Source organism: Manacus vitellinus, unplaced genomic scaffold, assembly GCF_001715985.3.
Source record: "Manacus vitellinus isolate BGI_N305 unplaced genomic scaffold, ASM171598v3 scaffold_9_pilon, whole genome shotgun sequence".
In the NCBI taxonomy this organism is placed as follows: domain Eukaryota; kingdom Metazoa; phylum Chordata; class Aves; order Passeriformes; family Pipridae; genus Manacus; species Manacus vitellinus.
The window spans coordinates 14385752-14407286 of record NW_021940917.1 but is presented as its reverse complement, the minus strand read 5'-3'; the positions used below and the strand labels follow the sequence as shown (position 1 = coordinate 14407286).

At 39.9% G+C, this 21535-nt stretch overlaps 1 protein-coding gene across 1 annotated transcript in view; it reads right to left on the bottom strand.

Moving 5' to 3' along the window:
• The window catches only part of RNF38 (ring finger protein 38), a 98677-nt gene extending 78487 nt beyond the window's left edge, over positions 1–20190 (bottom strand). The window contains exons 1-2 of the mRNA XM_008923807.2: positions 20138–20190; positions 18401–18485 (exon numbers count right to left, since the gene is read on the bottom strand). Of these exons, the coding sequence (XP_008922055.2) occupies positions 18401–18449 (49 nt within the window). The 5' untranslated portion in view covers positions 18450–18485; positions 20138–20190. The remainder of the gene's footprint in view (positions 1–18400; positions 18486–20137) is intronic.
• Positions 20191–21535: the final 1345 nt, after the last annotated feature.

The following is a 21535-nucleotide window of genomic DNA, read 5'->3' as shown; positions in this document are numbered from 1 at the left end:
GTTCACCTCCCCTGACCAAGTATGCAGAGCTGAGAGCGCATCTTACATTGATGCTACAGTAGCCTAGGACAGTTCACCTCCCCCCCCCCCCCCCCCCCCCCCCCCCGTCTCCGATCTGAGTATACAGAGTCTCAAGCCTGTTTTATTTCCTCACAGTAACCCAGTATGGTTCACCCACCCTATCTGCGTGTACTTTTGTACCGGCACACACAATGGAGGCCAACTGCAGACCTCGGAATCCAGACAACAGCATCTGCACATCTGGCATCAAGCCCCTCAAGATTTGAATCAAACTTTGCAATTTTTTTGTTGTTGCTAATCATTAGCCATAGCTAGACAGTTATGATTAAGCAGTTGCATTGTCAGTGTTGTATGCTTGGCTTCTCTTTTGTTTTAAGGAAAAGGGGAGACAATCCCAAGATGAATGGGCTGTCTGGATAAGAGCCACCAGGAATGAAGTCAGCAGGACTGAGCAGTAACTGGGGGAAAGGCAAATCTGGCAGTGGGAGATCACGACCACCCACTCAATGACCACCTACTCAAAACAGACCCCAGAATCAAACAGAGGGAAGAACTGGGCCTGTGGATTAATTGGCATGAGAAGCGAGAGATCTAACGAGTAAATTGGGGTTTGACTACTAATTAATGAAAAAGTTATGCAATCTGTAACAAATGAATGCTGCTGCCCTTGATAAAACGTATAAATAGTGTAAAGTTTTGATGTTTGGGGACCCAGCCTTTTGTGGGTTACCTCCCAGCTCCCTGTTTGTGCAAACCAGAATGAAAAATGGAAACATCCCACGCACTTGTAAGGAGCCCACATTCAGGAAAACAGTTTCTGGTGACCCAGGTGGGACAGCTGCAGTGCCCTGCCCGGACTTAATGGTCACTTCAAGCAAAGGGGCTTGGTCGGATGAATTCCAGTGCGCACTGAACTGTGATCAGGGACTTCAGATGATCAGCCCTGAGGCCAGGACAACCCGCACAACACTTCCCAGAGGTACTTCACTGGTAAAGAGAGGTGATGGGGAACTGATAAAGAAGCAGGAGGACTTTGGTTTGGGGCTCTGCATAAGATGCAGGAGCAAATGTTTTGTTTCTGCGCTCTGGTGACGCACGCCTCGGGTTTTTGGTATTTTGCACACATTTTCACACTCAGAGTTCGTAGTGTGAAAATCTGGGTTTAAAGTGTGTGCATTTGGATAGTGTATGAAACATTGGGAATTTCAGTACTGAAATGGATTCCTCTGCTTCTATAGAAATTCCCCTCTGCTCTCCCCCTGGACACATCCTAAGAATTGGAGTAAATCTGGAGGTGACTTTATGACTCAAGAGAAATTGAAAAGGTATTGTAATCAATGATGGCCTCAATACGAACTAGACTATGGTGAAATACGGCTAGAAAATGGGCCTTTGAAATATAATATGATTTCACAGCTGTGTTACTTTGTAGGAGGCAAAACAGATGTGAAGTCTATTCTGTAGATTTGTTTTTTCCTTTAAGAAATAATTGAGATGTAAGAAAAACAGATCCATGCCTGCTTTTCATGCCTAACACGCTGCTATGAGCTTCATCAGGCTGTTAAATTTTCTTAGATTTACACCTTATCCTCTTCAACCAAGTGCATATAATCCTTTCATCACTATAAAGGCAGGAAAAGAGGCCTGAAATGGAAGAGTTTTCCCTCATGTTATCATACATAGCACCAAAGAAAAAAACTAGAAGCACAGTAGGTCCTGGCAAAGGTGTATTAATCAAAGCAACAAACTGTAAGTCAAAACACAAAACTAAACCTCTGCGTATTCCAGCTGCAGTAGGTTAGTTACAGGGAACATTCTTACCATCCTGGTTTACTCAGGAAACCTGAATGAAACTCAACTAACATTCAAACCTTAAAATGACACCACTCCCACACACCCCAAATGTTAAACCAAACAGAAAAGGAATGACAGAATTATATGCTGGTAAAAATAGAAAGGTCTTTCCCAGCAATGAACAGAACTTCTCCTAGGCCTTGATTACTACAGTGTACAAACCACATTTTTCAGTGATTAACTGTATGCCAGGAAACCACACACACACAAAAATATTATTTGCTACATGCAGGACATGCTGTCCCTCAAGCAGTATAATTTCTGATTCTGTCTGATATACAATCACAAAATCACAAACTGAGAGCTGCAGGACATTTTACTAGGGAAATCTAAGAATTAACACAACTGTCAGTTAATAAAAACCACCCTATCAGGAAGCTAAACTATATTTCCAAATGAAATTAATTATTTGGGAAGGCAGAGAATCACAAAAATTAGCTAACATGGTGAATGACACCAGTATCTATAACACTGAAGAACACTTTGGATAGTCCTTGGCTGTTCAGTGTTTAGACAAGGTAATGGGTTTAGCCAGGAGTTTCACAATTTGAATGCCTCCAGCACTCAAACTTCTTATTCAGTGACTAGTTGGTCTAAAAATATTTTTTCCAACCCCGACTATTTTGTGATGGGTATACACTGATAAGAGATTACTCTAGGCTTACTCTATGTTAACTGAAGAAGCCACCTACTCCAGAACAGGCTACATTACCCCAGACAAACATGGGGCTTTGCCACATCCCTTTAACGGCAACGCCAGAAGAAAAGCCACTATTAAAAATAATAATAAATTATTCAAAAATAGTAAGAAAAGCTATTAATAAAAATAGTTTAAAGTATTCAACATATTATTCAACATTATTCAATTAATCATCACTCAATTTTATTCTCCTGATGAATCTGTATTTTAGGTAACTTCTTTACAGATATGGGCAGACTACTACTACATATCTATGCTCCTTAGTTGTTTTTATTCCGTGCCAAATAAGCCCCAGTCCTTCAGCCTCTCCTCAGTCAAGTCAGCACTCCAGATTCTGTGGTTTTTCATAGTTCCCTACTGAGCTCAGTCTGCTTTTTCACCATTTTTTCTCATATTAAGGCATCAAAAATGGCTTCCAAGAGACTTTATTTCACTTAGATTAATGTAGTCTACTTCTTTCAAAAACTGAGACTACTGTGCAGTAGTTTCTTTTCATCACTAATTAAAGATCTTTATCCAAGGGAGAGAAGGTACTCCTTCTCCAGCCAAGGTGAGGAGAAGGCTGTAAGTGTTTTACAAGACTTCCATGATCACATAAGTAAATTTGTAATGCAATAATAATAGTAATAATAATAATAATAATAATAAATTTGCTAAGGAGACTCCCCAACACTGCATTATACCTTCTAAGTCAGTTCCTCCCACAATTTCACAGAATCTGTATCTATTGGTATTCCAAGGTTTGTGTCTTCTCTTGGCATAACATGCAGAGCTTTAACGTGACCTTGCTGTGCTTTAGTTTTCAATCTGCATTTTGGCCAGGACTGGACAACAGGGTTCAGTCATTCAATCCTCTTTGGCACTGAACACATCTAGAGTATATACCTGAAGTAACACAAGTTGCTTTACAGAGCACTTTGGGAATATTTAAAACTGTCAAAGTGTGAGAGCTTACCACCAGATCTACAATCCTGGGTAGGCTGCTTACTTAACTGCTCTGTAATGAGTTAGAACTTCCTGTACAAGCAAAAATTGCTACAATAAACACCCACTTGACCTCTCCTAGGTTTTGGTTTGCATGGTCTCCAAAGAAAAATCAACAGCATTTTGATTTACACAGCTACTACTGTCAAGTATATTTAATTTCTAGACAGTATTGAAAAAAAATATAAAACTCTGCTTATTCAAACTTGCATGGATTTTTCTTTTAAATGTGTTTTTCCCCATAGAGCAACCAGTCAATAAAAAGTAAGACTTCTAATGAATAAGAACAATATATAAACCTGTGCCACTCCAGTACTCAAAGTAACATATAAACCCATGGCATAGCTACCAGCTTCAGGAGATTCATTCAGCTAAGATTTGAGTGACAACTAAAAATATTTTTCCTGTTTTCTGCCAAACAGGAAACACTAGGCTTGACAAAGGACTTCAAAAAGAAATCCAAAGGCTTTGAGAGTTGAAAACTACTGTACCTGACATAGAAAGAAGGGCCCCATATATTATTTGAGGGACAATGGAAGTCAGGTACTGAAGTCAGCCATTTGGGCTGACAGAAAGTAGAAGGGCATTAAAGACAAAAAACCACAAAGCATTACTTGAGGGTCAGAAGAAGAGCAGATTAGGAAAAAAACAGCATTATTTGGACTGGAATCTGCCAGTTAGTCAAAATCGTTTAGTTTTGACAATGTTTCGGTGACTTCCATTGGTCTCTCACCTTAGCAATCCCCTGTGACCTATTGGAGTGCCAGCCAGGTTCTCCAGGAGCCTGGACCACCAGGCTGTGTCTCTGGGGCCACCTACAGGACTTGACCGAGACTCCTGCCTATCCACAAACGCCACAGTAACCAAATCCTCCATAAACCCCTAACCTTCCCCTCCCCAGCACATCCAGTGCCCTGATTAGGGATCAAGCAACTACTACCTAAGCATGCTCCTACTGTCATCCCTGCTTTTGCACGCCTGGGAAATCATAGCAAAAGCAAGGAAATGGGGGAAAAAGAATGCATATGTAAAATTCCAAAATGTGGTAATACAAACATATGTAAACTAGATGGGAAATTCTGATATCAGTTAGAAAAACTATCTGACCAGTTAGAGTGAGGATGTCTGGGAATGGGAAGGTAGGTCAAAGAAAAAGAAAAGTTTTTAACTGATTTCTGAGAAAGACAAGTTGTTTTTGTAATGAGAGAGGGAAATTTTTTATGGAAGGTAATGCACTTTTAACTCCTACCTTGACTACTTTCTCCTCTTAAGAAAAAAGTAAAAAACTCATAAAAACATTCAAATGGCAAAAGTACATTTTACCTTTGGGGAAACACCAAGAATTTCTGTGCTTGTGTCCTAAAGCTAAATTGGCAGCCCCCTAAGTTGTTTGGAGAGTCTCTTTCACTTTGGCAAAGATTCAGAGCATTAGAAAAGGCTTTTCCCATACACAGACCAGCACCAGAAATAATGCAGCCCATACTGGTGTTTTTAACATTCACCAACATTTCATAAGTGTTTTAGATATTAGAATAACATTTTCTGTTAAAATACACACACTCTGCCATTGAAAGAAGTGGAGGCTATGTTGGTAAAGAGAAATAAAATGCTGTACAAAAATCTGATCTGACTTTAAATCCTTTTAAATATAAAAGGACACCCACAGCACTTCATCTGCAGCACTTTTAAAAGCTGCTACACCATGGCAGTAGTCAGCCACTGCACAGTAGCTGCAGTGTACAAGCCTGCTGAAGGCTGCTGGAAATTCCATGGCTTGGTAAATCTACCATTGGAGGTATCATGCAAAGGAGGATAATGACCATTAGAAACAAACTGCTACATGCAAATCAAATAATCATGTATGTGACAGGCCTGTGGGCAAGAAAACCCCAGGGAGCAGTCTTGAAGCAAGCTCAGTCAAGCCTCTGTCACTGCACTCCTGGTCACCTGAAATGCCAGTTTATCCAAAAGGCAACTCAATATTCCTCAACTGCTGATGCAGAATTCTGGTAGCACACTGTTAAGAGTGAGAGCTCAAAGTAAACGCCGGCACAACAGAATTATGAACCCTTTTGGTTTGCTCAATTTCTACTACAGGATGTGAGCACTTTGATATAGACCTTCAAAGCTGTTGCAGAACGTGAACATTTGGTTTCTAAAAAGAAGAAAATGTTCTAGATTACTTCTAGCAAAAACTCTACCCTCACCAATGTTCCCAACATCCGATTACATAAGCCCAACAATATAAAAAAGTGTATCACAAAGAAGCAAAAGTCCAACAACCACACACACACAAACCCCCGCTTTGTTTTCCTTATGTCTTCTGAGAAACTTCCAGAGTCAGAGTAGCTGCAAAGGACAGTTACCAAATAAAGAACCTCCAGCTAATACTTTTGTTGGCAGCAATCCACAAACAGCCAGGTCGGAAGTGACCAGTGGACTTCCACAGCACATGAAAGGTGTGTCCACCTTATTCACTAACACCCTCCCAGCTAACCAAGGTGAAATTGTTATGATCTCTAAGACTGAAGACCCTGTAGGTGTTGCAAGGTCTGGGTTGGTTAATTCTTCTGAAGAGTTTCACTTTTGTTTACGTACTCTTTTGCCAGTGTTCCAGGCTAGCTCTGCAAAAATATCCAGAGTTCATTTCCTTATGAAAGCCCTGGTGAACAGGCTGCCTATGCCATCTCCAGATAGCATCTTCACAGCCAGCCTGCCCCCCTTCACCCCCCCAATATTTGCTGCTAAAACCTGGAATTCATATACACAGTATTTCACAAAAGTTCTGTGGAGAAGTGACAGTAAGTAAAAACAGCCAAACCAGATTTTTTTGTCTTGTACATTTCTCCAAAATGACATGGGCTTTTTTTTCCTAGCAGCTCTTCTTTCATAGTGAAGGTAGAAAGTTTTTGCAAGGTAAAGTGCTACCTCAGCACTGAATTAAAGAACACATGAACAGGATTTCCTCAATGATCAGCAATTTACACTGCTGACGCATCTGAATGTGTGCCTTGGCTGGACCACCTCATCTATTTAGCACTTCAGAGGCAGAATATGCATTTTTCACTTCAAAGATTCATCAGAAATACATAATTTTTCAAATAATTTCTTTATTTTTTCTCTTTTTCTTTTGTCCACCCATAAAACTAAAGAGCTTTAAAACCTTATCATCTCAATCGGAAAGCAAACATATGACCTTGCCTTCATAAAGACTGTCATAACAAAACAAGATGCTTCTTCAATAAAACCAGCTGGTTTGTTTTGCACATTTTTGGGTTTTTTTGAGCCTGCTAAATGCTTAGAAGGTTTCTGTTGTACCCAAAGCAATCCTCACTCTCGCTGTAGGAAATTTTCTGTCACTTCTTTTCTCTTCATGGAGTAGGAATTTTTCCGATGGGTTAAAAGTTACACTATGCTTGCTTACTGACAAAGCTTTTAGGGGCTTATGCTTCTCAGCAACAGAAAAAACTTATGAACAGGATGACAAATTCAAATCAAAGCCATTCAATCAAACCATACCTCTCACCTTCCTTCATAAAATTCTTCTGTTACAAAAGACAGCCAGGAAACAGTATTTACAGTCTGTGAAAAGCTGTCAATTCTTATTTAAATTCCAAGTTAGAGCAGCAGTTGACATTATAAAAAAAAATTAAAGTTTAAATTTGCCAAATATATTACAAAAGTACATATGCTTTAACAGAAATGTGTATTTGCTTCAGCCTTCCCTTTCCTCCAAAGAGCTTATTATGGAAGATGCCTTCTACAAAGCAGAAGTAAGGTTGCTCTACCTAAACTGACCTTCATCTACATCCTTCAACAGAAACTTATCATATTAGATTTTTGATTTTAACCCGGTGAAGTTAGTTTAAATCAATTTCTGGTCAACTGTTTTTCTTTGAAATGCCTTCCAAGTATCAGAAAAGAAAGCACTTTTGGAAGAAAGAGAACATTTTTTGGAGGTAGCAACTTCCCATTTCATGCTTCAGAGAAAGATGTTGACAGCTTTTTTAATGTGGAAGAAATAATTTACCATCACTGCTGATTACTATGGAAACAAGTCTGCTGTGAAAAAAGACTGAAGAATCACAGAACAGCTGAGGCTGGAAAAGGAAGTGACCTCTGCAGGTCATCTCATCCAACCCCCTTGGCTCAAGCCTCAATACCTGGAGCAGGTTGCCCAGCACGAAATCCAGATGGGCTTCTGAGTATCTCCAAGGTGGGAGACTCCACAATATCCCTGGGCAACCTGTGCCAAAGTGCAGTCCCTGCCACAAATGTTCAGAAGGAAGCTGCTGTGCTGCAGTTTGTGCTCACTGCCTCTAATCCTCAGTCCCACTACCAGAGCTGTCTCAACTCAATAGCAATACAACTATTACTTTTTTCTCCAAACTTTAGTTGTTTCGGCCACTTCTCCAGACACCATGCAACCCACAAATGAGGATGCAAGAATGTAATATACTGTCCACCTGCTTTAGGGTGAAAATATATTGAGGCAGAAGAAAATGAAATTATTCCAAAATCATACTGCTGTCTGCCTACTTGGAGAACAAGGAAGAAAACCCCACAGTTTGTTTTTTGGGGGATTTTTTTGTTTGGTTTTTTGTTTTTGTTTTGTGGGGGTTTTTTTATGTGCATTTGCAATCTTCTCACTTGCAAAATCAAAATATGAAAAGTCATTTTTATCTTCAGTAGGAGGCAAGTATACCAGATGAAAGGAAATGGTACAGTAAAAGAACAGTTCCTCAACTACACACAATCAATCAAAAGCCATGAATTTAGAAAAACTGTTTCTAATGTCTCCTCAATTTAACAGTTAATTTAGAAAAGTTCAATGTAAGAACTAGAAATAACTGTGCCCTAATTCTTCCTTCTAAAAAAGGTATAATTTGGGCTTACTGGGTTGTAGCAAAAGTTCTGAATCCACAATTTTAAGAATGCACAATCAATTAATTCTGGTATGCGTGTGACAAGAAATAGGAAGGCTACGATCCTTGAGCAACAATTGTTCATTAGAACCTGGAAATCTTATAAAAGCCTTCCACAAAATGTTTCCTCTTTTTCAGCTTGCCGATTTCTGCTAAGTTTTAAGTAAGAGCTCCACAGCTACCAAGTAGAGGACCCTATATAACTGACTGCAAAGCAAAATGAGATCTAATGCCAAAGACATAATCAGTGTAAACATGGAATTTATGCACATATTCAGATGCTCTTCCTGCAGAGTCATAAAGCCCATGATACAATTTATTTGCATTAAGAAAATTCATTACAACACTGCTCAGTATCTCTGCTCTTGCCTGAAAAAGGTGTAATTCAATACAGTGATCCAGTACAAGGACTAAGTATTGGAAAGAAGCAAATTAAGTTTTTTGGATTAAGAATGGTTCTCTTCCAAAAAACTGCTATATATATTGGTGGGCTCTTGCATCAAAGATTGTGTTTTTCATGAGCTTAAAATTCCAATTAATTCCAAACAGAAAACCTGGAGATACCACGCTCTAAGAGAAGTCAAAAGATTAAGTTTCAGCACTGCTCAAAGGAGGGAGTTTAGTGCTATTTATTGCACATACTGATTGCTAGTTCAGACTGTAAAACTTTGTTGTGAGGTCACACAAGTGAGAGAGACCTTAAACTGGCCTTCACTCTTTATTACTAGGAAAAATGAAGGAGGGATTCAAAGTACAGTATTTTGAGTACAGTGTGACATTTGCTTGCAGTTGGGTAAGTCTTCATCCCCTCCAAATGACTATATTTGACACAGAAACAAAGAAACACAGAGAACTCAACTATACAATCTTTCCAGAATTTTTATGTTTTCTGAATCACTCCCTACATGAAAAAAAAACCTGTACAATTAAGGAGACTAATTATCAAGGTATTGGGATAAGCACTTGCACACATTAAAAGGATACTCAGCTGGGTTCAATGCAGTACACCCTTAGGACTCAGGCCTACTACCTGAGGCTAGGCTGAGGGTAACATAGCCTACCATATTCACTGGGAGGCTACAAAGAGGATGCCAGAACAAGGCTTAAAAGGTTAGGAGTGAGTAAGTTGGTAGCAACAACACATTCAGGAGGTACTTCAGGTTACACATTAATATACTTCTCTCCTTTCAGTGATTGAGGTGTGAAGATTACAAGAGAGCTGGATTTGCCAGGGAGGCAGACACAGAGCAGCAAGAGTCAAAGGCATACACACCAGGTTGTGCTCAAGCCTGGCACACAGCACAGCAACTTGCAGCAAGAAGGATTAGGATATGAAGGGATCATAAAATGACCAGCACGTTTTAACTTAGAGAAGAGGTAACTATGAGGACTACACTTATGCCTGAAAACACTGAGCCACAGGTTTAGATAACAGTATGAAAGTCAGTGATCGAACAGGGAATAATGTCTCTGAACACTACAGGAAAGACACATCAGGAGAGAAACCAAAAGGTCAAGGTGCGTAATGTAAGTTAAGGAGGGCACAACTTTGCAAAAGTTCTAAAAAAAATTACCCGGAAGGAGCTTTCACACAGCAGGAACCGGAAAAAGCACTAAGTGTATCTGGCATGAGTTAAAGATTATAACAACTATATTGTTTGATAATAGTACATAACAAATATTCTAACAATTTCTGGGATAATCGCACATCACAATATTTAACCCGCAGTTTCCTAAATTACAGAAGATGTTTTAAAACTTAAGACTTCACAGGGACATGAAGCTCCTACTCATAGGAGAAAAATAGCAGTGGAAAAAGTTTGCATAACTGCCTGAACATTCAAGAGTTGAACCGTGTTCATTAAAAAGTCTTTTCTAACTCAGAACCAAGAAACAGAATAGTTATCCTATGTTTGCATGGCTATAGAAAAAAACTAAACTACAGCACAGAAGCTTCCTGAGCGCTCTTGGAAGCTCACCCTTTAGGCACGCAGTGGTTCAGTATCACACATCTTGCTTTCATTGTTCATTTTTCTTTCTCTCTCAGCCTCAAACGGGCCACAATTCTTTGCTATGATGACTAGACCTGCTATACACTTGTACACAAATATCAAAATGTCCATTTCTCTCACTGCAGCACTTTTTAAAATTTATGTCATTTATCCTTCTTTCTACCTGAGGCATATTACCAAATAACACAAGACTGATGACGTGATGTTAAACACCTAGCCAGTAGACTAGGTCCACGGGCATGCTAATGATAATCTACACCTCACCAAAGACTTCTTTTTAATAGGAAGTATTAATGCTATCCCAGACAGGATACTTCAGCTTCCTCATCTATCAGAAGAGTCAAATATTCATTAATTTCTTAAGTTGGACAGTAAGCAGATGTTATGTATCAGGAAGCTTAACATTCCAGTGAAAGCTTATTTGGAAAACACGAAGGACGTGGCTGCCACATTAATTAAGTACAGCAACTCCCAAGGGTGAATCCTTTTGCCTTTTCTCTTCCCACTAGCTCAACTGCAGATGCAAGATAGGAATCCTGCCTCCAGCACTTCCACTACTGCAAGAGCCCATAAGGGCACAGTCCATCCTTCTTTGTGATACTCACTCAATGAGATATCAGTATATTCACAATAAGATTGTCAGAATATAGTTTACTTTGCCTCTGAAGAGCAAAGTTCTTAGAGCAGGGAGATTGTCCTATGTGTACCACTACCACATCCAGGAAACTTCTCCTCAATGGCGTTGTTTAAATCCTACTAAAAAAATTTACGCTGTTATTTCCAGTTATTTACCCTGAGGGGTAATTACTGCATGGAAAGGATTCTTTTGTTCTCTCTTTAAAAGACAAACAAAGCAAACATGAGACATATTTTTTGGTATTGCTAATTTCTAGGAAGCAGCAAGTTGATTCAACTAGTGGACAGAACCCAAGCTTCTCAAGTAGGTGCAAAAACACAGTTTAAAATTGGAATACAGATAACAGCTGGAAGCACTTTTCAGAGGAAACCACTAGATTTGTGCAGACTTTTTAAGATCTTCCAATCTCCATCCAACTCTAGTGAAATTACAGCTTTGTACACTCTGGCTTGAAGCAACATTTTCTATTAGGATATTCCTTAAGAATGACATGGAAAAGAGGCAATCCCAGCAGTGGAATGTGGAGTGGACACATTCCCAGAAAGCAGGGGAAGGCGGGATCAGTAGATTCATAAGTCATCTTGAAGAAGCAGTGATGGGTTACTATAAAAGCTCATAATTATTCACAGCAATTAAAATCAAGGCTATTGACCCCATTACTTATCATTGTAAACAGGAAAAATCATTTAAGTAACTTCAAAGTAAAAGCAGAGAAAGGCCAAAATATACCTTCCAGGAGATAAAAAGAGAAGCAGCAAGACAGAATCATGAGTGAAATCAACAGGAGCTACCTGTGTTGCAACCTTTGTCCCCATTGCCAGGGCACTGCCTCCACATTTCCAGAATATCCTCAGGACATGCTCTATTCAGGAGCAGGGAGGGCAGCACTGTGTCAGTAAAGCACATGCAGTCTGTATGACCCAGCCAGTTCCAAAAACCTGCACTTGCAAAAGTGCTTGATTAAGTGTGGGCAGAACTGTTCAACTGAGGAGTGTTTATCCTCATCTATCTAGCATGATTCTGCAATTAATGGACAAGGACTTAAAAGTTTCAAAGCAATCCTCGTTTTCTAGTCTATAAAAATCAGTAACAGACATGACCTGGGGTCAATTGGAAGACAAATACAACAGAATTATGACAAGATTTAACAGTAGCAAGTAAGGGGCAAATAAAGTGACTGATGAAATTCAGTGCCAGTAACTACAAAAGAATCCACACAAGAAAAAAAATAATCCCAGTTACACTTGTGGACCAAAAACTTCCTTTCCCTTCCTGCCCTTAAATGGAAATGTTCTATTAGTTCATCTGTTAATTCCATCAGAAGTTCTGCACTGAGAATTTTATCGAAAAAAGACTAAAGAACAAGACTGAAAATGAGAGACACTCAGAGTTTTCCAGTGCCTTAAAAAGTGCATTCTAAAGAGCCTGTAATTTAGAGTCACAGAACACTGACAAGGTAGATGGGTGTGGGGAGGGGCAGGAAGACCACATACAGACCCGGACTCTACAGCTTTTGTATTAGATGATTGAGTGAATATCATGAGTTCCAATAAGACTGTTGATCAAGAAAAGTTACTTGCTGTTCCTTGAAAAAGTCCAGTCCACTGAACACAATGTGCCTGACAGGACTTCCAGCTCAACACCCGCGACCGGGACTTCCTGAAGCTTGGTAGTACGATGGGACAGGTACAATCTAGACTGTTTTAGGACTAGCCTGTATCTGACAAAACAAGAACTACATGCTCCAGAAATCATTGTTCTCCTTCTACAAACATCTCTCCAGACTTTTAAGCCAGTTGCAGACAGGTTCCAGGTTTTGGAAGGTACTTCAATACTTTCATGTGGCCTCAGTAAAGCTGCAAGACAGACCATGCCATCAACAGTGGGACTGACAGCAGTCCTTCTTGGCAGAAGACACCCATTAATAGACTTTGTGTGGCTTACTGGCCACAACCAGTTTCCCACAGGCATAGTAGTCCAATCAGACTGACAAGTGCCTGAACAGGTCAATCTCCCAATCCCAAATCAGATAGAATCTTTATGACACTGTCTCCCCACTCTGAAAGTAGTCTGCTTGACTACCAGTTTTTCTTTTTTGCACCACTTTGCAAAATACGGCCTCTCCAAGCACAACAGCAATGTAAGAAAAAGGACTGTAATGAAGAAAAAAGCATGGCATGTTATTTCCTGGTTCAGAAGCCTGGTATCAACCCTGTGATTTTCCTGAAACATGACCATGGGCCAGATGTTGATTTCTAGCAGGATACAAGGACTGAGAGAAGTCTGAACATTGCTTAGCACCTGGCACACAACAGATCCTTCTGAGCTCAGATGCCTGCAAACTGAAACCAGAGGAAAGAATACCAGATAACATTAGGGCTGCAGAAGTCAAGAGAGAAGAAAGCATTTCCAGAGGAACTGATGTCTTTGTTTATCTTCTTCCTGAAGACACCCAGCAGTGATGGATTGTAAGACAAGTTGGAATGTAGGGATACGTTATTAGGAGTTAGGATCTGAGTATCAAGGAAATAAACAAGGGTATGCATGACCAAAACTAAACAGTGGAAAAAAAGGAACTGGAGAGAACACTTCCCAGACACAAGCTAACCTGTCTCATACTAAAAGATTTCCACTTCTGACAATAGTGGGATTTTATAATGAGTTCAAAGTATCCTTTCAAGAGAGCACAACACAGAGCAGCAACTAAAATAAGTGCTCTCAATACAAGCAGTCTCTCAGAAGCCATCAGAAAGACTGAAAGTCTTGCTTAATGCTCCTGATAGTCCTAGGTACAGATCTTCTTTCAAGACCTACTTTGAGAAAGAAAAGCACAATTCAGATTTTATAACTCAAGTACTATCAGCAGCTTGCTTCAATAACCATTTTATTTTATTTCTCCTAGAATCAAATGACTAAGTTATGCTCTGAATTTCTAGACACAGATCCTCAGTTGTCTAACTGCCAATGTGTCTACATTATTTTCATAACAGAAGCCACATCTTATGATGGGAAACTTGCTTAGTTTTTACAGGAAATTCTCTGTTTCTCTCCAATAATGTCAACCACACTAAAAAGCTTATGAGAATGAAGACTAAGTTGAAAATAACTGCGATGTTAAAATGTTTTTAATAAACAGTTCAGCTGGGGGGGAAAAAAACAGTGCAGTCAGATAGTTAGTTCTGTATGATAGGGTTATTACACTTCTGTGAAATTATAACATGCTTTTGGGTGATAAGAGCAATTCAGGTTTTCTGGCTTTTACTTGATATGAAAGAAAAGCAGTCTAATATTCATTATATGCTTTGAACATGATTTAAATCATACTTACCTGTGCATATCAAGCACTAGGCAAAAAGCACCAAGCTTGTACTAGTACTGTACAGAAGGAAAGCACTGGGGCTACATGAACAAATCATACAGCAGAGTCCAGTAAAAATTACATTCAGCAGCTGAGATTAGCATTTACCAGCCTGCAAGCTTACATTTTGCAGTATTATTTGGGGTTAGGTAGGAAGGACCAGCACTTCAAAATGAGAGGTCTTCAGCTTCAGTCCCTTGAACTGTGAGGATTACTCAAAACTCCAGTTACAGAGTAAAAACCAATCGGTTCTCTTGATTCGTGAACAATTTGAATCACATAAATGAAGGTCAAGGTCAAAGAAATATCCACACATTGAGGCCACAATGTCTGTGAAACTTTTCATTCACTTCACATTACTGGAGAGCTCCATTCAACAGAAAATAAAAACTCTTCCTGAAAAAAAAAAGTTTATTCCCTTTTTCTCTCGCCCCCAAGTTCCCAAGCATATGTTCCTTCAGCACTGATGCTATCTCTATCATTATTTCCACACAAATATAAAAAAAATAAACAAATCAATGCCATCGCTATTTATGTAATTTTACAAAGCACTTGTTTATTGTGTTTACTGTGTATATCCTAGTAGCCCCCTAAAGACCATCAAAATAGATCATAACAGGTACCATGCATGAACAATGGAGGAAACAAATATCACCCAGAAGTTATTACACAGACTGAAAAGAAGTGGTTGCAATCTCTTTCCTTGCATTTCTTGATCCCAGGTTACAGCAGCACTACCAATGAGAGAAACAATTCCAGCCTTCCGACACATTGTAGGTATGTATCTGTAAGGACACCCTGTGACCCTGGACAGGTGATTTACCTCAGTTTACACCTGCTGCTAGTGTTAAATTGCAGAAGTTCATTCATATATTTTAGGAGTAAGGAGGTCAGAAGCCAGGTGACAATGTGCAGCTCTGCTACTCCAGCTGAAGATTAGAAGTACATGAAGTTATGACCCTAGAAACACACTTTTAAGGACCTTCCTTACAGTGTTTCTATATAGCTAATAAAGGGGTGGATGCCTGATTCAGAGCCTCATGACATGAATTAGAGAAAACACACACATACAAGCCAAAAGATGTCCTTATCTGCCTTTAAGCAACCAAAGCCAGTCAAACACTTAACAAAAACTCCACAAACCAAACAAGCTCTTGCAGCACGTCTTGATTTCACCTTCCTCCTCTGTTTTGCCACAAAGGTCCCACACTACCACACTCAATACAAAGAAAGAGACTGCACAGTATTGCAACACTTCTAGCAATGGATGCAGACAGCGTTCTTTAGAATAAAGAGTCTGCGCATCATCATGGTGAAAGCTTCATAAAGAGACCATTTACCCAGGAGTTCATGAGAAGGTTCCACACCCACTCATTCCACTGAAAAACTGATCCTTCAAACACAGTGTATAAAATCTTCTAAAAACAATAAAGATGTCTTTGATAAGCCACAGCATTTTGGAAAGGCTCAAAATGGGCCAATTTTCACCCAAACCCACAAGATGGGTCACCCACAGCAACACCAACTGTTCCTTACAAATACTAAAGTTTATCCTTGGCATGCAAACCAAGTGCTACTCGGAAAGGAGAACTTCCTTATAAGCACGAAGCTATTTCCCCTTCCTCCTTACTAAAAAACCCCTGCACTCTTCCACAGACATGGTTTCAGTGTTGATTATTACTCTCCAGTCCTGTCGACAACATTGCTGACCTCTGTCCTTACATGAAAATATGTTATCAAAGCTCCTTCTGTCCTTGTGATGGATGTGACCGCCTTCTGAAGTTTACTCTGAACATCACAGCCATTGACATTTGGCCACAAGATGGGCATTAGATAGACAAAATCCACTTAAAAGATTCTTGCAAAAACACACACAAGAATCTAGGTACTGCATTTACAAAGACAACAGACAAAGTGCAGCAATTTCAATCAAATGACAGAGCAGCAGGTCAGTCTTAAGAAGATTTTACTGAAAATCACAGATCAGTCTGAACATTACTCTTTATATTCCACTTATATAGTTGGATTTTTTCTACATCTTTGTTAGTCTTGCAGTTGCTTTGTCTTTGATGTGTGAGGAGAAAAAAACAAAAAACCACAAAGTCTCAAACAAACACCACCACCACAAAACCCCCACAACTTTCTGGAAGCCTTCAGGGTAAAGTTAAAAATCTGAAATCCCCCAAAAGCTAAGCAAAAGACACAATGTACCAATCTCTCTCTACATCAAAAGGTTTTGGTTTAGCATTTCATTTTGAATTTGATTATTTTATTTTATTTACAATTCCAGACTTTTCCCCCCTGCCAAACTTTTAACTATATACAGTATCTTAAGATTTCTCACAAGTGAGTAATCTAGACAACATAAGCAGGATTCATAGCCTTTATCTAGATCCTTCTGTATATACACATTTCTGTATTCAATATAATGGCTGCAATGCAGTTTATTTTCAATTTTAGATGCAAGCTGCTTTTGGGTTCAACTACATTGCCCTTTTTCAGCTGTAGATCTTTTCTAGGCAGCAAAGTGTTTATGTCATAAGCAATCACACACAAAACAATACAACATGCTGAATTTACTCTACTTCCCTACTTCAGCTTTTTCACCCACCCCTTCACACACCTCATCTTGCTCCAGGACACCTTATGGAAAGCCATTTCCTTCTTCAAGCAACTGTCTTGGAGTTGTGACAAAATCATGACAGCAAAAATAACACATACATACAGGCAATGTCTGTCTCCACTGGTTACCTATGCGAATAATTCCAGATTTTTTCCAGGCCATCTTGTATGGCAAGGTTTTGGTAGCTGGCTACAGGGCTAATTTATGTCAGAAGAAGTCAGAAGGTTCCCCTATGTACAAAAGAGACAGTGCCAGCCAGCTCCAAAACTGAACTGCCACTGGTCATGCCCAAGCCCATTGGTGACGGTGATTGCATCTCTGAGATAACATACTTAAATAGGGGGGAAAAGTGCTGCACAACAGCAGCCAAGCAGACCCCAGGGTCAGTGAAGAAGGAGGGAGAGGAGATGCTCCAGGCACTGGAGCAGAAATTCTCCTGCAGCCTGTGGTGGAGACTATGGTGAGGCAGCCTGTCCTACTGCAGCTCACAGCAGACCCCACACGTGAGCAGGTGGATGTGCCTGAAGGAGGCTGTAACCACACTGGAAGCCCACACTGGAGCAGCTCATGAAGAACTGTGGCCCATGAGAAGGACTCATGCTGGAGAAGTTGGCGGAGGACTGTCTCCTGTGGGAGGGACCTCACGCTGGAGCTGGGGAAGAACATGAGGAGGGAGGAGCAGCAGAGACCAGGTGCTATAAACTGACCACGGCCCCCATTCCCCATTTTCCTGAACCACTCAGGCAGAAGAGGCAGAGAAGTCTGGAGTTGAAGTTGAACCTGGGAAGAACGGAGGGGTGGGGAAAAGGTGTTTTAAGGTTTGTTTTCATTCTTCACTATCCTTCTCGGCCTTTTGATTGGCAATTAATTAAATTAGTTTCCCCAAACCAAGTCTGTTTTGCCAATGACTGTACTTACTGACCCTTTTGTCATATTTTCTCTTCCCTGTCCAGATGAGGAGGGTGAGTGATAAAGTGGCTTTGGTGGGCACCTGGTGTTCAGTCAAAGTTATCCCACTACAATATAACCTTCTTCCTCCACTGCATTTTGTTTTAGTTTCCACAGTTTTTCATTTTTGTATGTTTTGCACAAATGAACCACATTCTGGAATTTTCTTCATGTCTCCTAATTCAGTAACAGGCTACAGAAAATTTTCAGCTCGTGATACCTTTTTTTTTTTTTTAACTTAGTAAGGTATTTCATTGCCTGATGATCTTGCCTGGCTAGTTATCACCCATTCTCAATCTGTTCCATCAGGAATTCCCACAATCCCATCACACTCTTACCTTTCTCAAGTAAACAAGACCCAGCTCTCCCAAACACTCCTACTACCATAGCTCCTTGTGCTCCAACTGATACTCATGGTAACATCTGAAAGCAAAAGCAGCAACACAGATGCACGTCAGCCAATACCTGTGACATATCCACATACCTCAGCAGTTTTCAGCTGTTTATCTAGCAGCTTAGCAGCAAAAATACCCCTTTGAGATGAAAACTTTGAGAAAGAGGACAAATTACTGCAGTTATATACAGGCTACATTTTAAGTGACTAACTTCTTCTGATGGGGACTGCTATTACCAGTATCTTTACACGACTGAACAAACTACCACTGTTGCTTTTAGTGAAGGCATACCTCTCTCCAGTCCAGAACATAGGGCTCTCAGATTTATGCATTGAGTATATACACAGATTTTAGAAAAGTCTAGTTTTCTTTTAGGCATATTTCAGTTGAAGCCAAGTTCTCATGAAGTAGTGTACAGAACTAGGAGAGAAGTGTCAGAGTAGCCAGGTCGGCCAGTCCCAAAGGCAAGCCATTAGCTATACAACAGCACAAAAAGAACCCTCTAAGTTTAAATGCATTCAACACATAATTCTAGGAATTCATAGAGCCAGTTTCAGCAAACCACTTTTATACTTTAAATAATGGACTGAGGCAATCAGAAGTGAAGGAATGTAGCCATTGCCAAACAGCAGATCTTTTTGAGAGATACAGAGGTGACTGTCCTATATATGAAGTATCTAAGTTTGTGTGTCTGCCTGTGAGCATTCCCACATGCAGGTGTTGGTTGTCTCTAGCAGCAAACAAACTGAAAACATACGTGCCAAAAAAAAAGAAAAAAAAAAAAAAGAGAAGAGTTAGAACTTCAGACACAGGATTTACCACCAGTCAACTTGTTTTGAACTCTCAAACCTTCTTTACCATCATCGGTATGTTAATAACAGTAATAGCAAGTGGAAAAAAAGGGAAATTTCAACAGAGACATAAATGCATATGGAAAGGAGAGTTTGAACAAAAATAACCTTGTCACTGGTGAGCTACCCATCTTTGTTTCAACACACTACCCTTTTCAACAGCCACTCTGTCATCTTCAAAGCAAAACAAAGCCTTCTAGTAGCCTCTCTATAGTAATGAAGTTCAACTGGACTTCTAGAAGTCTAGAGAACGTCTCTTGCCTTCACAGATTTCACAGTACAAGAGCACATTTGCCTCTCTAAACACAGCCATAAACACTGAAATCAACAAACAGACCACATATTAATTCTGTTTTCATGATACTTGATTTGCAAAGTTGAAGCATGACTGCTTGTGGTTGATGATGAGAATTATGTCTACACTTCAGAAGACAGTAGAGCAAATCTACTCCTCAAAACCTGCCTCCATCTGCTCTGTTTCACAATGCTTTCCAGAAAGTAACATCTGCAGTGCTTGGGTGAGTAAATTTAGAATTCAAGCTCTCACTACTCAGGTTTTTCCAACACAAAATATGCCGTAGTCAGAGCAAAAATCCACAAGTTCAGACTTAACCAGAGATCAAACTGCCACGTTTCTTTTTTGTGTATACACCAACCAAAATCCACTTCTCCTTCTTTTATAAGTAATAAATTCATAACAATATCAGTTTGCTGAAAAGCCTTTCTTGTTACCACCATAAAAACCAAGTTCTAGGCCCAGTTTTGCAGTGTTCATACACAATCCTCACAGGGGGTCCAAGCAGTTGGAGCAAGACTGCATTTTATTTACCAGTGCTGAGAATCACTTTCACATCCCAGAAATATGTCTCCCAAAGGTCTTTCTTCAACCTCAGCCCGCTGTGTTCTCCACTGAGACCTTTGGACAGCCCTGGAGAACAGGTAACTACACGTCCTGGTGTTCCCCTCTCCTGAGGCTATGTGATAGCTCTCCCATTTTGATGTCACAGCTCCAATGAGGACATAAAAAGCTTCAGTAGTCACAAGAATGCTGAGCATAACAATCTGCAAGACGTGCAATTCAGCCCACTAAAGGATTTTTACTGCACTTTGAAATTTATTCCTTCACCAATAGCCCTGAAAAGGACAACCTTAACTGGCCTGGGAGGTAGGAAAAGCAAGGAAAAAGCTTGGAAAGCCATGAGATCAATCCAGGAGGTTCCAGCATGACTCCTTAAATGAGCTGAGAGTAGTACCAAATTTTTAAACACAAGTAGCAGCAAACCCAAGGCAGCAAGAGTAAGGCAAAGCAAGATGAAGGCATAAAACACAAATGTTTTATATGAAATCATCTCTTAATTTCATCACAGTGACCGACTGCATGGAGAAGGGGCTGACACACAAACTCCACAAAGGCACCACGTGGGCCCCCATGTGACTGGAAATTTCTTTTCAGTACCACACATAACAGGTAAGAACTTCAACTTTCAAGCATCTCTGAGCTGGTGGTCTACATAAGAGAACAGGCAAGTGCATCTGTAAGCCACAATTCTCCAGGTGCACCATGTCTATAACCCAAGAACAGTGGGGTTATGAGAGCAAAATGTTCATATCAGTGACTTACCCTGTTTCTCAAAATAGGACAAACTCTCCCAGAATGAACGATTCAAAGTCACTTTCATGTCTGAGAAGACCATTCTTGCCCCTTTAGCTATACTGATTAAGTTAACATAGCATAGCTTTGTAGCATAGACAACCCTAAACAGTAACTCCAAAGACACTGCATAATAAATATCAAAGCATGTCAGTACACAGATATTCAGCAAGTCATACCAACCGTACTGAACAGTATTAAAAGTATTTTCTGCTGTCTACAGAGATCGTAAAATCCTTAGCAGTTATCCTAGAACTTCGTCTTAGAGCTGTAATAAATCTTAGACAACATTTCTTCTCCAAAACTGTGTAAATTCAAGATCTTTAGAAGATCGAACTTAAAAATAGTCCAGTCCTTTTGGTATCTCTTTGCTGGCCAATTCACCTTATTCTGAAAATCCATAGAAACATAACAGGCCTCCAAAACTAGACATGGTGCCTTGAAAACAAAGCTCTCTTACAGCCTTATACAGTGGTAGAGTGATTTCCTATGTCTTGCCTTCCAATGCAAACAATCTGACTGCTTCGTTACTCCTCTCTTTGTCACTACTAAACTTGAGAGGAAAAAACACCCCAA